Source organism: Rana temporaria, chromosome 2 (genome assembly GCF_905171775.1).
Source record: "Rana temporaria chromosome 2, aRanTem1.1, whole genome shotgun sequence".
In the NCBI taxonomy this organism is placed as follows: Eukaryota; Metazoa; Chordata; class Amphibia; order Anura; family Ranidae; genus Rana; species Rana temporaria.
In genome coordinates this window covers 407,961,273-407,977,255 of record NC_053490.1, presented here as the reverse complement: position 1 = coordinate 407,977,255, position 15,983 = coordinate 407,961,273, and the positions used below count along the sequence as shown (strand labels likewise).

Genomic DNA, 15,983 nt, shown 5'->3' with positions numbered 1-15,983 from the left:
TGTGTTCACTCCTTACTGCCATACCTTAAACTTTGTTAGACAATTACTAAATGCCCTCATCTTAAACCTGTCTCAAACTCTGTTAGAGAGCCAGTGAGTACAATAATAGTAAGAAAAGTGGTGTCAAAGAACTGATTTCTATGCATTTACTAAACATTCAGCATTTTAACAACTATAATGGCATCTGCTGATACCAAATATACTTCTAAATTCTTTAAATTTTGTTTTCATAAAATACATGTTTTGGGCTCTATGAACAATGTGAAACTTCATGAAGAGAGGTCAACAGGCTGAATAGTTTTGGGACCTCTGCTATATGCTTTCTTACCTACATCATTGGAGTCATGTAGTGGTTAACACTATGTGAATTAGCTGGGGTTTGTTTACCAAGAACACCGTTATGTGTCATACACAAATCACTAAAATCCTGCAACTTCTGGAACCCTAGCATCTATTAAATTAATGTAAAAATGTGGTGAATAATTTTTTGGTAATAGTGTTTATTAAATGAAAAAAGGTTCCTTTGCTCTATTATGAACTACTAATAATGATAACCAAACAAAATAATGAAATGCAGCAAAACCTAATAGTGTTTACAATACACAAGTGAATTATTGTTGAAAAGGGGATTCTGCACAAAACTTCACGCTATCAGAAATGAGGGACGGTGATAAGTAATAAACTGTGCAAAAATAAATACACATAGGTACATAAAGAGCAAGTGCGTGAAGTTTTGCGCAGAATCCCCTTTTCAACAATAGTGTTTATTCATTTTGGTTATGCTGTTATGGATTGCAATTATTTTAAATTGCAATATTTATTTATGAATTACAAAAATTTGCTTTTGTAATAAGTTTATACATTGAGTTACTCAAATCAATATAAGGGTTTGTTTCTTATAACAGTATGCTCATTAATAAATCTAGCTGTTTTTCGGTATATTCCTTTAAAGGTTATAAAGGTTGACAGCACCATTAGGTTTAATAACTTATTAAATTGTAAAATCATTATGAATACAGTAACTGATCATGACAATGTGTTTAATCAGGTGATATTGTGTTAGTTAGCTGACTGAGTTTATTAATGCATCCAGATACAATTTATAATGTTTTGAAGTGTTAAATAATATGCTATTTATAGCCACACCCATTGTTCGCAAAAGTAAGCACAGCAATTTGTAATTGCTGTGAACTTAATATACATATTTGCTGTATCAGTCATCATCAGACATTTAAATAGCTAGAAGGTCTTGTTTCCGATAAATTTCAGGCCTTGTTTCCAAAAAATTTCAGAAGGCCTTGTTTCCAAAAAATTTCAGAAGGCCTTGTTTCCAAAAAATTTCAGAAGGCCTTGTTTCAAAAAAATTTCAGAAGGCCTTGTTTCCCAAAATTTTCAGAAGGCCTTGTTTCCGAAATTTTTTAAAAGGCCTTGTTTCAGAAATTTTTTAGAAGGCCTTGTTTCAGAAACAGTAACGTTACTGTGTAATGGAATGAAGACTTCATGGTTTTGTACCTGGGAATGCCACATTTTCTAATCTAAATGAACTATGTACTGAGTATCCCTGCATCTGAGGCCTTTAGCCCGTCGAAAGAAGCTGAATCTGAAGAATATTTCTGTTTAGTCAGATTGTCAGCCTAAAGTTTCACTACTACGGATTGAAGGTCTTGACTTTAAAGGTCCACAACTGTGGATTGCTGGTTTTGACCTAAAGTTCCACTACTAGATTGTGAAAGAGGATGAAGCTACTTAAAAGTAGTTGTCCATCTGGCCTACAGAGTCTACATTGGACTGTTTTTGCTGGTGTTTTTGAATATTCTGTATCCATAACGTTCTATCGCCTAGGTGTTTCAGCTAATAAAATTTTAAAAAGTAAAATTAAGCCCTGCGATTGATGTGATTTGTCATGCAGTTTTACGTTTGCTTTATGTCAAATCACATGCCAAATCGGCGGCTATTGCCCGCAATGGAACTGTCTGAATCTGTGCAACGTTGCACAGATTCCTAAAAGTAGTTTCTGTACTCCTTTTGGCGATTTCAGGTGTGATTTTAGGTGTGATTTCAATAGACATCTGTTCAGGAATATGCACAGATGTCTCTGAAATTGTTGGACTGGCATGCAGGAATGAAATTGTGCGAGTTCAGCTGAACCTGCACGATTTCAATTTTGCATCAATGTGAACCAGGGCTCATGGAGTGGATGTCTATCATTCAGATATCAATGGTGGGTTGGTGAGAGCTTTGGGGTAGATAATCAGCATATAGGATAGGAGTGCCCTTAAAATCCAGCATCTTTATCCAAGGAGAGCTAAAGTACACATGAAAGTATGATAATTCTTCATCAGTGGTAGTTTTGTAATACCATAGAATGATATCTTTTTTTAAACTTCTCAACAGGATTTATTATTCCTTGCATTCACTGTAAGAAGTACAGCATTTTTTTTTTACTTAATTGGCTGCAAAAGCCGTGATTTTGCAGCCAATTTCCACAGATCTATTTATTTTGGTACACATTGATAATTACTAATTGAATAAATGATTCAGAAATATTTGTGGTGATATTTGTTTAACTTAAAAATGTTAATCATTTAGACATTTATAACTATATAATTTTTTTGTATATCTAGTCCTTGCAAAATATCAAATCAATAGTCCTATAGCGCTCTATATAGATGTAAATACGCATTTCTTCGCCACCGCCTAATGCAATTCACAGTGATTATTCCTACAAGGGAAAAGGCAGTGCAACTAATTTCCATATTCTCGACAGAGTCTACACAACAGCCTGCAGCATGAGCGGGCATGTATACAGAATGTTATTTATGACAATCAATCAGAAATCTAACTCACCATAAAAGGTCAAGCATGAGACAAAGAAGTAAGAGATTTCAGTACTGTAAATATATAGATTGGCCCAGTGGCTGATTTTGGAAGGTTCACTGTAAGGTTGTGTTATAAGGTCTGTTTTGTTAAAAAAAAATTGTGGCCATAGACAATGTTACAATAGTAATGTGGTAATAATGTTAGATGTGGTAGTTCGAGAGCAAAGTAAATATGACTGCCAGTGTACATGTTACTGAAAAAGCATATTTGTATGTTTTATGTAGCATTGTGCCTTATGCTGTGACAACACAAATAAGATTACAACAAGTAAGAGCTGAACAAGCTAATATAAATGGTTCAAATTAATGCATCTCTGGTGTAATTGAACTTGAATTGGCATCAGCTTCTTGCACCCCCAGAGGTCAGACAGGGACAAACAACACAGAGAGCACATCTGGTTTGCTTCAGTACAAAAAGCATGGTCATAGGAGAAGATAGCAGAGTGAACGATCAATCATCAGGGTGCTGCTTCTCAATGCACTGTCCATTCAAAGGATGGGAGTGGTGAGGGGACCTTTACTGTAGATGAATGTGAAACTGCAGCAGAGAAATTTTAGGCCCCCTCTCCTGCTAGACATAATTTGCTTTGGTGCAGAGTCGTGTAAATCTAAGGACTGGATGAAAAGATATACAAATCTTTTTGCAAGCAAAACAGCTGCCATCAATACATTTTGTTTGTCTTTTCAGTTGTTTTTCTAGAGTTCAATCATAATGTTTAACACTAGGTTCACACCAATGCATTTTTAGTGTGTTTTGCAGTTTGCAGAAATGCACCACAGAACTGCAGTCCATTTAACATGGTTTCCTATGGCACACGTTCACATCTATGCGTTTTTTCAGCCGATGCATTTTTGGAAAGGGACAGGATTTGCAGATTGCATTTTGCGTGTAATAGACTTTAATGAACCTTCATCAAAAATGCAGGTGTTGCTTTGTTGATGCGTTTTTGCATTTTTTCTCCATAACAAACTGTGAATAGCCGGTTGTTAAGGAGCGGGTGGCCACGTGACCTTAACAACCGATTTCATTTTCATGTTCCGTGTACTGTAGGATACCAGATATAGTGAATGGAGGGTCCTGTGTTTAGAGACACTTTAAAGCGGAGGTCCACACAAAAACTGAACTTCTGCTTTTCGGGAACCCCCCCCTTCCGGTATCACATTTGCCCCCTTTGCGGGGGGAGGGGGGAGCAGATACCTGTCTAAGACAGGTATTTGCACCAACTTCCAGGCATAGATAGCCGCAGAATCTGCGGGTATCTACGCTACTTCCCACCCCTCACTGTCTTCTAGGAGACACACAGGTCCCAGAAGACACCAGGGACCATTCGGATTGTGCTGCAGGACTCGTGTATGCACAGTAGGGAACCAGGAAGTGAAGCTGCAAGGCTTCACTTCCTGATTTCTTTATCAAAGATGGCGGCGGCAGCATCCGTATGTATGTGCGTTATAATTAATCGAAATTAGTCGATTAAAAAAAATTGATTAATCGAACACGAAAATGTTAATCAGCCCTAAAAAAAAACATTGGAAGCAGATTGGTTTCTATGCAGAGCTGCACCAGATTTTACACTCTCAAGTTTTAGTAAATCAATCCAATTATGCATCATTGGTATATATTGTATATTGGAATGTGACTGCTTTCAAGAACAATGCAAGAACACTGATGCCCTGTACACTCGATCGGTTCGTCTGATGAAAACGAACCAATGGATTTTTTCATCAGATATCCGATGAAGCTGACTTTCATCAGTCTTGCCTACACACCATCGGTTAAAAATCCGATTGTGTTCAACGCGGTGACGTAAAACACAACGACGTGCAGAGAAAAATGAAGTTCAATGCTTCCGAGCATGCGTCGACTTGATTCTGAGCATGAGTGGATTTTTGACCGATGGATTTCCCCACAGACGATCCTTTTTTTCTATCGTTTTTTTAACCATACGAAAATTTTAAAACAGGTTCTATTTTTTGGGAAAAAAAACTGATGGGGCCCACACGATCGGTTCGTCCAATGAAAACGGTCCATCGGTCCATTTTTATCAGTGTGTACAGGGCATAACTGTAAAGCCTCTGGAGAATAACAGGTTTTCACACCTAAGCCGATAGATGGGGCTTTAGGAACAATGTTACAGGATTTTACAATTGTGTTTGTTTATAGCTTGTAAGTATTTACAGTTGTTGTTAGAGGTAGGTTAAAGGTAACAAAAAGGATGTTGTCCATATGCCAATATTTCTGCTTTTACTTAATCACAGTAAAATATGTATTGGTTCACGGTCATTTAGGGTCCCCTTCAATGGGGAACTCTTACTATTTGCCTGGGGGCCTCTTGGTTACCAGGAAAGTGTTCATATTTGCAAGTGTTTTGTTTTTCCAGCAAAGACCTCTAGTGATTTGTGGATTCCTTTCCATTTATTCTTATCCTTTATAATCATAGTGTATTACATTGTATAGGGCATTGTACTATAAATGTCTAGTTGACAAAGCCTTTAAACATTTATGGTACTTCGCTAAACAAAGTTAGCAAGCTAGTTATGTGATGTTTTGAGATCAAAGCTTTAGTTTACTTTAATGTTTCCAAAATATATATTATTTTTAGCCTTTTTGACAAAGGATTACCATCACTATGGGTTGGCTAAAGAGACATCACAGTAGTAATTATCTCCTTTCCAACTAGTCAACATCAAGCTCCACCTCTTGGGTGAATTAAATATTGTTTAAAAGGTTGCAAGAAAACAATTAATATCCACCATATTTAAAAAAATAAAATAAAAAAATATCGTTTTTTACCTTAAAATCAATAATCAAGAAAATTGTATACAAATCTACAAACATTATTTATACAAAATAAATCTATACTCATAACATTAATCTTTATCCATAACATTTAAAAAGTATCCAGGTTATCTTGATTATCAGTGATGAACGTTGAATGTTCATCAGTTAAAGTATTACTTTTTTGGATAGCACTGAGATGGATTAGAACTGTAGCGCCCCCTTACTTCCAGTATGGGCACTACGCTAAAGTTAGTGGGGAATGGGAGAGTTATTCTTGCTCCCATTCACAATTTGTCAAATTTGGGCTGCTGTCATTCCAGAAATGTCCTGTAGGTCAGCCTGCGCTCCAGGGGTGTTGTTTCCACCCCTGGGCGACAGGTGGCGCTAGAGGGGTTCTGGCAGTGCAATTTTCCCCAGCAGCCAATTAGAGGAGTTTTCCCTTGCGGGCCATGCTGGGGGAGAGTATATCTGTGGCAGACGCCATCTTTATTAGTTCTTCCCGCGGGTTCCAGGTTCCAGGTGCGGCATCCACCTTTAGGGTGCGCGCATCCAACGGACCCCGGCGATGGCCTTCCAGGCCGGAGTCAATTGCTACGCGGAGCTCTTTTTTGCCAGAGGGGCCCCAGTGACTTACTGGGTCCCCAGTTCTATTGAGAGGATCCCAGGCTGGATGCCGTTCGATTGGGGGGTCGGCTTGAGGAGAACCTGGAGGCAGGTTGTCCAACAGGGCTTGAACGAACCAATCGGGGATCTGGTGACTGGAATGCTGACAGGTACGCTTTGCTGTCATCCGGTGACCTATTCTAAAACCTACTGGGAGGATTCGCTCAATTCATCCATTTAGCTCATTCAAGTAATTGGCCTGTGGCAGAGGCCTAGAGCCAGGTCTGTGAGAGAGATCTGTTCCTCCCAGCAATCTAAAGTGACACTTCGACTGCCAGGCTTGTGACAGGAGTCTGTCCGGGGGCACTTCACCCACTCTGGCTAGAGTGGCGACGAACTGTAATTTGGTACTACTGAGAGCAGAATTGCTCGGTTCTTATCCAGGCCTGATACTGCAAAGTTCTCCCTCTTTCTTCATCAACCTTTTCTTCCTATTTGATGTTAATGTTGGCCATGTTGGCCTGGAAATAAATCATTGGAAAACCTCTATTCCTTGTCTGGATATTCGCTCAATACTCTGTTCTCCAACTGCACCCCTAGACAGCACTAAGGTAACTTAATACGCCGATCCCAACAACAAATCAGCAGCTCCTTCGGGGGTAGCGCTACAGAACATTCGTCAGGTTTTTATTTCTGTCTGGGCCCCTTTTAAGGAGATTCACAATCTCTGTTTGCCATGTGTAACTGCTGTCATCAAAAAGTGAAAGTAAAAGAAATTCTCAAATGTTGGGTTGTCCCCAGAACAGTACCAGAGGGGGCATCTTTTATTGGGAACCCTAGTTCTAGGACAACCAATGATTCCCTCACTTTGGATGGATTTCCTCTCACTTCCTGTTTTTGCTTTATGACAGGAAGTGAAGAAACATCTACCAAATGGAACACAGATGGCAATCAAGAGCTATATAAATAACAAAAAGGATAAAAATCCCCCAGATCCTCACATTGTATTTAGAGAATTAAGCAGTACAGAGTTTTTGTCTCAGCTGTGTCAACCACAACACCTGATTAGTAAATTGTTACTAAATCAGTATCTGGTGCGGTCCATGTGACTCAAGCATACATTTAAGAAATGGAGACAAGGTAGTCACATATAGCTAGATTCAAGTACATGGCCGCAACTTTGCAGCGGCGTAGCTTAAGGCATTTAAGCTACGCCGCCGTAAGTTAGCGAGGCAAGTACATGATTCACAATGTACTTACCTGCTAGGTTACGGCGGCGTAGCCTAAATCGGCGGGCGTAAGGGCGCCTAATTCAAATGTGTTTGAGGGGGGCGTGTTGTATGTTAATGGGGCATGACCTTATGTTTTTTACGTTTTTTGTAAACTGCGCATGCGCCGGGCGCCTACACTTCCCAGTGTGCATTGCGGCTAAGTACGCCGCACGGGCCTATTGATTTCGATGTGGACGTCAACGATGTAAATCCCGATTCATGGACGACTTACGCAAACGACGTAAAAAATTTGAATTTCGACGCGGGAACGGCGGCCATACTTGACATTACTATTCCAACTAGGGCCCAGCTCTAACTTTACGCGGCCTATCTCTTACGTAAACGGCGTAAAAGTACTGCGTCGGCCGGGTGTATGTTCGTGAATCGGCGTATCTACTCATTTACATATTCTACGCCGACCCCAATGGAAGCGCCACCTAGCGGCCATCCGAAATATTGCAATCTAAGATAGGACGTGCAAGCCGTCGTATCTTAGATATGTTTAATCGTATCTCTGTTTGAGCATACGCTTAAACACAAGTCGGCGTAGATTCTGAGTTAGGTCGGCTTATCTACTGATAAGCCGGCCTAACTCTTACTGAATCTATCTAACTGTCACAAAGTTCTGATTTCTTTAAATTTGCAACCGAGTGATCCACTGTGACTACCTTATAGACCTCGTGTCTCCTTTTCTTACTGGCAACCAAAACCTGTCTGGAGTTTTTTTTTTATGTTTTTATTGAGATTTCTCAGAGGGAAAAGATTTACAAATAGTCAGATAGGACATAATGCATTTTCTGAAAATATAAAGAAAAGACAATGGTGCCTAGCTAAACATAGCCAATGCGCACATTAAAGAACATGTAAAAACAAGTGAAAAGAATAGACTGTATGGGTAACTCTGTAACAAGTTGATGATGATGTTGGCTGACCCTCAAAAACAGCCTAACACCCCTATTGGGAACAAACTGTGTCCGAGTGGGGGCGTAGCCAACCATCACTCTCTTTTCTGTCTTTTATATTTCCCCCAGAGATTTTCTTATCGTTAAAGAAAAACGAGAAACCTGAGAGTGTGTATACTTTCCTGTTGCCATGGAAACCCGCGCATGCTCGAAATGACTTTGACGCATGCTCGGTAGCTTCCACGGCATAGGTAGAGTGAAGCAAGATGGCGGCGACGGCATGTCGAATGTGACGAGCACATGCTTGTCATGCGCGATGACGTCACTGCGTTCTTGCCTTTCAAGAGAACCGTGGTTATTTTGAAAGGTATGTGTGTACACTCGGGTGGCAAGAGATTCTTGTCCGTGTGTACAGGGCTATATAATAGAATGATCATCAAAAATTGAACTGTCTGGAGTTTTACCTTATCCAAAATGAAAAAAAAAAATGTATATGTGGTATGTGAATTGCGCTACTCTTTTGATTCATCTATCACTCCCTACTTCTAGGCAATGATTTAATTATTGATCCTCAATACATATCACCTCAATTTAAATAATCCACCAAATAAATATATATGTGATGTGAATTGCGCTTGAATCAAAAGGGAAGCGCAATTCACATACCACATATATTTTCCTAAAGGACCAGGCACCATCGGGTGTCTTGATCCTTCTTTTTTGATTGCAGCACACCCACTATTATAGTATATTTTCATTTGCGCCAGCAACATTTTTTCTGAAAAAAAAAAATTGCCTTTAATTTTACCTTTCTGTAGTAAATTCTACTTTAATCAGACTAGTGCTTGTGTACCTTTATGTTCTTAAAGTATGTTTTGTTCCTTACATTTTTACAACACAGACCAAACATTCTATAGTATATTTAAATTAAAATATGACAAGTATGCTATGTTTTATTAATCTACAGGAACAAGTTTAAACCTTTCCTTCTGCATATGTCCTATCTTCAAGTCCACACTGCGCTTTTTGCCTCTCAAGATTTTAGAAGCAAAAGTAGACATGGTATTTATGGGGATGCTGTTGAAGAGGTTGATTGGAGCGTAGGTACAGTACTTTTTCTTTTCACTTACAATTTTGTTTTTTGTTTTTATATGTTAACAAAAATGCATGCAAATAATTTAGATTTTTCAGACAGCTAATAAAGAAGCTGTACACAATGGGGAATGTGAAAAAAAAAAAATTGCTTTTATGAATTGTGCTCCAGGTATTTTCTGGACCTATTAATTAATTTGCACTGTATATAAAAGGAGGATGATTACCGCTTCTGCCCCAGACCGTTTTGCTGGCCAAAGACCAGGCCACTTTTTGCGATTCGGCACTGCGTCGCTTTAACTGACAATAGCGTGGTTGTGCGACGTGGCTTCCAAACAAATTTTTTTCCCACAAATAGAACTTTCTTTTGGTGGTATTTGATCACCTCTGCAGGTTTTATTTTTTGCACTATAAACAATTTTGAAAAAAATACAATATTTTTTACTTTTTGCTATAATAAATATCCCCCAAAAATATATAAAATATTTTTTTTTTGCCTCAGTTTAGGCCGATACGTATTCTTCTACATATGGCATTTTTATTAATATTTTTTTTTTACTAGTAGTGGCGGCGATCTGAGATTTTTATTGTAACTGCAACTTTATGGCGGACACATCGGACACTTTTGACACATTTTTGGGACCATTATCATTTTTACAGCGATCAGTGCTATAAAAATGCACTGTTTACTGTAAAAAAATGACCTTGGCAGTGAAGGTGTTAACCACTAGTTGGCGCTGAAGGGGTTAAGTCAGTACTGGGGAGTTATTCTTACTGTTAGGGGCTACAAGTGACATGTCACTGATGACCGTTCCCAACCACGGGGGAACGGCCATCAGTGACATGTCACTAGGCAGAATAGGGGAATGCCTTGTTTACAAAGACATCCCCCTGTTCTGCTTTTGCCGACCACAATCGCAGACCGCCTGGGAACATCAAGTTTCCAGGACCCCCGAGCACATTCACGAGGCAAGGTCGGCAAGTGGTTAACTAAGCATTGGAAAGGAAATCCTATTATATGATTTTGATTGACAATTAGGTGAATCCTAATCCAGATAGTTGTTAACCCTTTCCCGCCGAGCGTACGCATATATGCATCCTCGACTTTCGGGGGTTATACCGGGATGATGCCCGCAGCTGCAGGCATCATCCCGGTACCATTGTTTATAGCCGCGATTGGCTATCCAGGCATAACAACCGATGCGGCTAAAAGCTGCTTGGTTGTTATGCCGGAGGAGCGGAAGGGGGACCCACCACCTCTCGCCGCTCTGACCAGGCCTCCCGTCCCACCTGGTGGGACTGAAACTAAGCCTTAAACGGCTTTGTTTCAGTCTCCGCAATGTAAACACGGAAGCGACGTCATGACATCACATCCGGGTTACTCGGCTGCCAATGGCACCGGATTTAAAAAAGTAAACAGTATTCAGAATTGCCGTTTTCGTCAATCTGAATACTTTGAAGTGCAAAGGAGGGATCGGGGGTCTTTTTGACCCCCGATCCCTTCATAAAGAGTACCTGTCACCACCTATTACTGTCACAAGGGATGTTTACATTCCTTGTGACAGCAATAAAAGTGATCAAAATGTAAAAAAATAACTATTTAATATTATAAAAATAAATAAAATAAATAAGAAAAGGGCACCCCTCCCCGCAAGCTCACGCAATAAAGAAAACGCATATGGAAGTTCTGCCTGCATATGAAAACAGTGTTCAAATCACACATGTGAGGTATCACAACGATCATCAGAGCGAGAGCAATAATTCTAGCACTATACCTTCTCTGTAACTCTAACCTGGTAACCATAAGAAAAGTTTAAAGCATCGCCTATGGAGATTTTTAGGTACCGTAGTTTGTCGCCATTCCACGAGTGCCTGCAATTATAAAGCATGTCATGTTTGGTATCTATTTACTCGGCGTAACATCATCTTTTACATTATACAAAAAAATTGGGCTAACTTTACCTTTTCATTTTTTTATAATTCATGAAAGTAAATTTTTCCCAAAAAGTTGCGTTTAAAACACCACTGCACAAATACTGTGTGACATAAAATATTACAAAAATTGCCATTTTATTCTCTAGATTCTCTGCTAAAAAATATATATAATGTTTGGGGGTTCTAAGTAATTTTCTAGCAAAAAATACAGATTTTAACTTGTAACCACCAAATGTTAGAAATAGGCTTAGTCATGAAAGGGTTAAATTGCTAATGCTTGTGTAAACATTGCCAAAAAACAGCCCCATAATCTTTAATATGTAGTTTCAATGCACTTTGATATTCCATGTTGTGTCTCCAACACAGGAAGTAAAATCTTCCCAGGGGCAGAAATTTGGTCAGTAATTTACACCTCATGCACACAAATGCATGTAAAGCCCTGTACACACGATCGGATATCTGACGGAATATAATCCGATGGATTTTTTCATCGGATATCTGATGAAGCTGACTTTCATCAGTCTTGCCTACACACCATCAGTCAAAAATCTGCCCGTGCCAAAACGCGGTGACGTAAAACACTACGACGTGCTGAGAAAAATGAAGTTCAATGCTTCCGAACATGTGTCGACTTGATTCTGAGAATGCATGGATTTTTGACCAATGGACTTCCACACAGACGATAGTTTTTTTTCGATCTTTTTTTTACCATAGGAAATTTTTAAAACATGTTCTATTTTTTTTCACCAATGGAAAACAAACCGATGGGGCCCACACACGATCAGTTTGTTCGATGAAAACAGTCCATTGGTCCATTTTCATCAGACAAACCGATCGTGTGTACAGGGCTTAAATGCCCATTTACATATTGTGCAGAACGAGAACACGAGAATAACAATTTGTGAAAATGCGTAAATGCACCCGAAAATACGCAAACGCATATATGCAAAAATGCGCATAAATATGCACAAATACATACAAAAAAGTCTGAACAAGTATCATGTGCAAGAGGCTTAAGGAATGAAAAGTTGCATTGATTTGTGGCATTTACATCTGCATAGAGGTTAGTTCTAAAGCTTAATCTTGTCACAAAAAAAATGTATTAACCATTTCAGCCCTGTAAGACTTGGCTACCCAATAAACCGGCCATTTTTTGTGATTCAGCACTGCGTCGCTTTAACTGACAATTGCGGGGTCATATGACGATGTACCCAAACAAAATTGACATTTTTTTCCCACAAATCGAGCTTTCTTTTGGTGGTATTTAATCATTTCTGAGATTTTTTTATTTTTTTGCGCTATATAGAACAAAAAAAAGAGTGCCAATTTTTTAAAAAAAAAATTTTGCTATAATAAATATCCCCATTTAAAAAAATAAGGCTGATATCTATTCTTCTACATATTTTTGGTAATAAAAATTGCATAAAGTGTATATTGATTGGTTTGCAAAAAAGTTATAGCGTCTACAAAACAGGGGATAGATTTATAGCATTTTTATTATTATAATTTTTTTTACTAGTAATGGCGGCGATCTGCGATTTTTATCAGCCCTGCGACATTATGGCGGACACATCGGACCTTTGTGACACATTTTTGGGACCATTGGCATTTATACTGCGATCAGTGCTATAAAAATGCACTGATTACTGTAAAAATGTCACTGGCATTGAAGGGGTTAACTCTAGAGGGCGATCAATGGGTTAATTGTGTTCCCTAGTGTGTTTCTAGCTGTAGGGGGATGGGACTGACCTAGAGGAAATGACAGATCATGGTTCCTAGCTATTAGGAACTCACGATCTGTCTTTTCTCACAGAACAGAACAGGGATGTGTGTGTTTACACACATATGTCCCTGTTCTGCCTCTCATGCCTGCGATCACTCATGGCCACCGTTTATGAGCATTGGCACTCCTGCGATACAGTGGGCGCGCGCACACCTGCTATCCCGCTTGAAGGGACCGGCCTACAGCTACGACGGTTCACAGGATTGTGCCGACCTGCCGCGGTATAATGCCGGCCTGCTGGTCGGCATGTGGTTAAATATGAATTGATAGCCACAAATCCATGTCTTGGCAAACCAGGTTATTGCCTTGTAAAATTAGCAGTGACATCACCGAACGAGAGCTGCCTGGAGAAACTACACTGGTGGGGAGGTTGGGGCAGATAAAAGACTAATCTCCTTGTTCGATAAGAATGAGGAGCAGGGATTGATCTTTGCTCTTGGGCTGTGGCTACATATATTTCTTGTATTTAGCCAATATTTTATTATACCATAGTTTAGCTTTAATGGTTTGTTACGCTGCTTGGTGTTTTTTACCTACAAGTAAGGCCTTGTACTAGTAATGGCGGTGATCTGCGATTTTTATCGGCCCTGCGACATTATGGCGGACACATCGGACACTTGTGACACATTTTTGGGACCATTGGCATTTATACTGCGATCAGTGCTATAAAAATGCACTGATTACTGTAAAAATGTCACTGGCATTGAAGGGGTTAACACTAGGGGGCGATCAAGGGGTTAATTGTGTTCCCTAGTGTGTTTCTAGCTGTAGGGGGATGGGACTGACCTAGAGGAAATGACAGATCATGGTTCCTAGCTATTAGGAACTCACGATCTGTCTTTTCTCACAGAACAGAACAGGGATGTGTGTGTTTACACACATACGTCCCTGTTCTGCCTCTCATGCCTGCGATCACTCATGGCCACCGGTCATGAGCATTGGCACTCCTGCGATACAGTGGGCGCTCGCACACCTGCTATCCCGCTTGAAGGGACCGGCCTACAGCTACGACGATTCACAGGATTGTGCCGACCTGCCGCCGTATAATGCCAGCCTGCTGGTCAGCATGTGGTTAAATATGAATTGATAGCTACAAATCCATGTCTTGGCAAACCAGGTTATTGCCTTGTAAAATTAGCAGTGACATCACCGAACAAGAGCTGCCTGGAGAAACTACACTGGGAGGGGGGGTTGGGGCAGATAAAAGACTAATCTCCTTGTTCGACAAGAATAAGGAGCAGGGATTGATCTTTGCTTTTGGGCTGTGGCTACATATATTTCTCGTATTTAGCCAATATTTTATTATACCAGAGCTTAGCTTTAATGGCTTGTTACGCTGCTTGGTGATTTTTACCTACAAGTAAGCCTAAAATAAGGCTTACCTGTAGGTAAAACGAATATCTCCTAAACTTACACGGTTTAGGAGATATTGACCCTGCATGCAGCTGCTGCCGTCAGCCATGCATGCGATCTGAAAGTCCGGCGTATCGTGCCGGAACTTCAGTGCTTTTTGCCTGGACAGAGGGCTCTCGGGAGTGATGTAATTGCGGCTCCTGCCACTCACAGTGCCGGACCCGGCAAACCCTAAAGAAATGCAGAGGAAATATGTCAGCCCCCTCAGCGTTGACTGGGCACTGCTGCGGGGGGGGGGGGATGGGTCTTTCTAAGCTAAGTATTTTATAATGTGCTAGTATTTTAATAGGTAATTTGTGCCCCCCCCCCCCCAAAAAAAAAAAAAAAATCAGTTGTTTTAAAACTCCCAGTAAAATATAATTTTTTATGTTGTCGTATCTTATATTTTTTAATTCCTGTTAAAAAATTCTGTGTTTTTTTTTTTATATAAATAACCCATCAGCTTTCGTAGGATTTCCCTAGCATGGCTTATGAGAGCATTTTTAAAAGCACATTTGTTAACGGCTAGACAAGTCCAAGTTATTGAACTGTGATATGGGAAAAATGAAACCATACATTTGACCTTGTCAAAAAGTGAAAGGAGATGATACAGGTGATAATACAGGAAAGAATGAGTGAACATGAGAAGAAGAAATAACTCTAACCTTGTCTGCTTGACTGACATGTCACCAAATTGGATTGCTTAGTGGCATGTTGATGCAGATAAAAAAAATGAGATAATTTGAGACTTTGACAACAGAAATGCTTTATGCGTTGCCTGATGAGTAATTGCTATGCATGGAAAGGTCTGCTTTGTAAGAGCTTTGATAGGAACAGTTATTTACCGAATAATTTGCAAAAGGAGTAAAAGTGTATGAACATTATATGCTACAGTTACTAGCTTTAAAGAAACTGAAGGCACTGTGTGTGTGCATAGCAGCCAATCAGAGTCTTCCTTGTATGGTTCTGGTGCTTGTTGAATTCCCCACTTTTATTTATGTAAAGTGGAAAACTACTTGTATATTGATTTTCTGTTTACAGAGGCTTTGTTTGCAACTATAGTTAATCTTCCTTTAAAAAAATTGTCCTGGAGCAGGGGGTTAAGGCTATCTCAGGAAATATTATGCTTCTGTGATTTCTACATAAGAAATGAGTCATCTTGCTTACCTGTAATCATTTTTTTGATTAGAATTAGATTAGAAATTCCTGTCAGATGCAAGAAGCTGATTTGTTATACTCACTGCAGTACTGGTTCAGCTTACTACATACAGGCAATGAGATCATATGACTTACTACCTGAAATTACGTATACTTGATAGTAATTTTACTGAAATGCGTTTTCTTCTT

The 15,983-nt window shown here is 39.5% G+C and overlaps 1 protein-coding gene across 2 annotated transcripts in view; it reads left to right on the top strand.

Moving 5' to 3' along the window:
- LOC120927460 (steryl-sulfatase-like) overlaps window positions 1–15,983 on the top strand; it is a 298,126-nt gene that overhangs the window by 181,045 nt on the left and 101,098 nt on the right. For both annotated transcript variants that reach the window (XM_040338156.1, XM_040338155.1), the window contains one exon: window positions 9,402–9,538. In XM_040338156.1, the coding sequence (XP_040194090.1) occupies window positions 9,402–9,538 (137 nt within the window). The remainder of the gene's footprint in view (window positions 1–9,401; window positions 9,539–15,983) is intronic.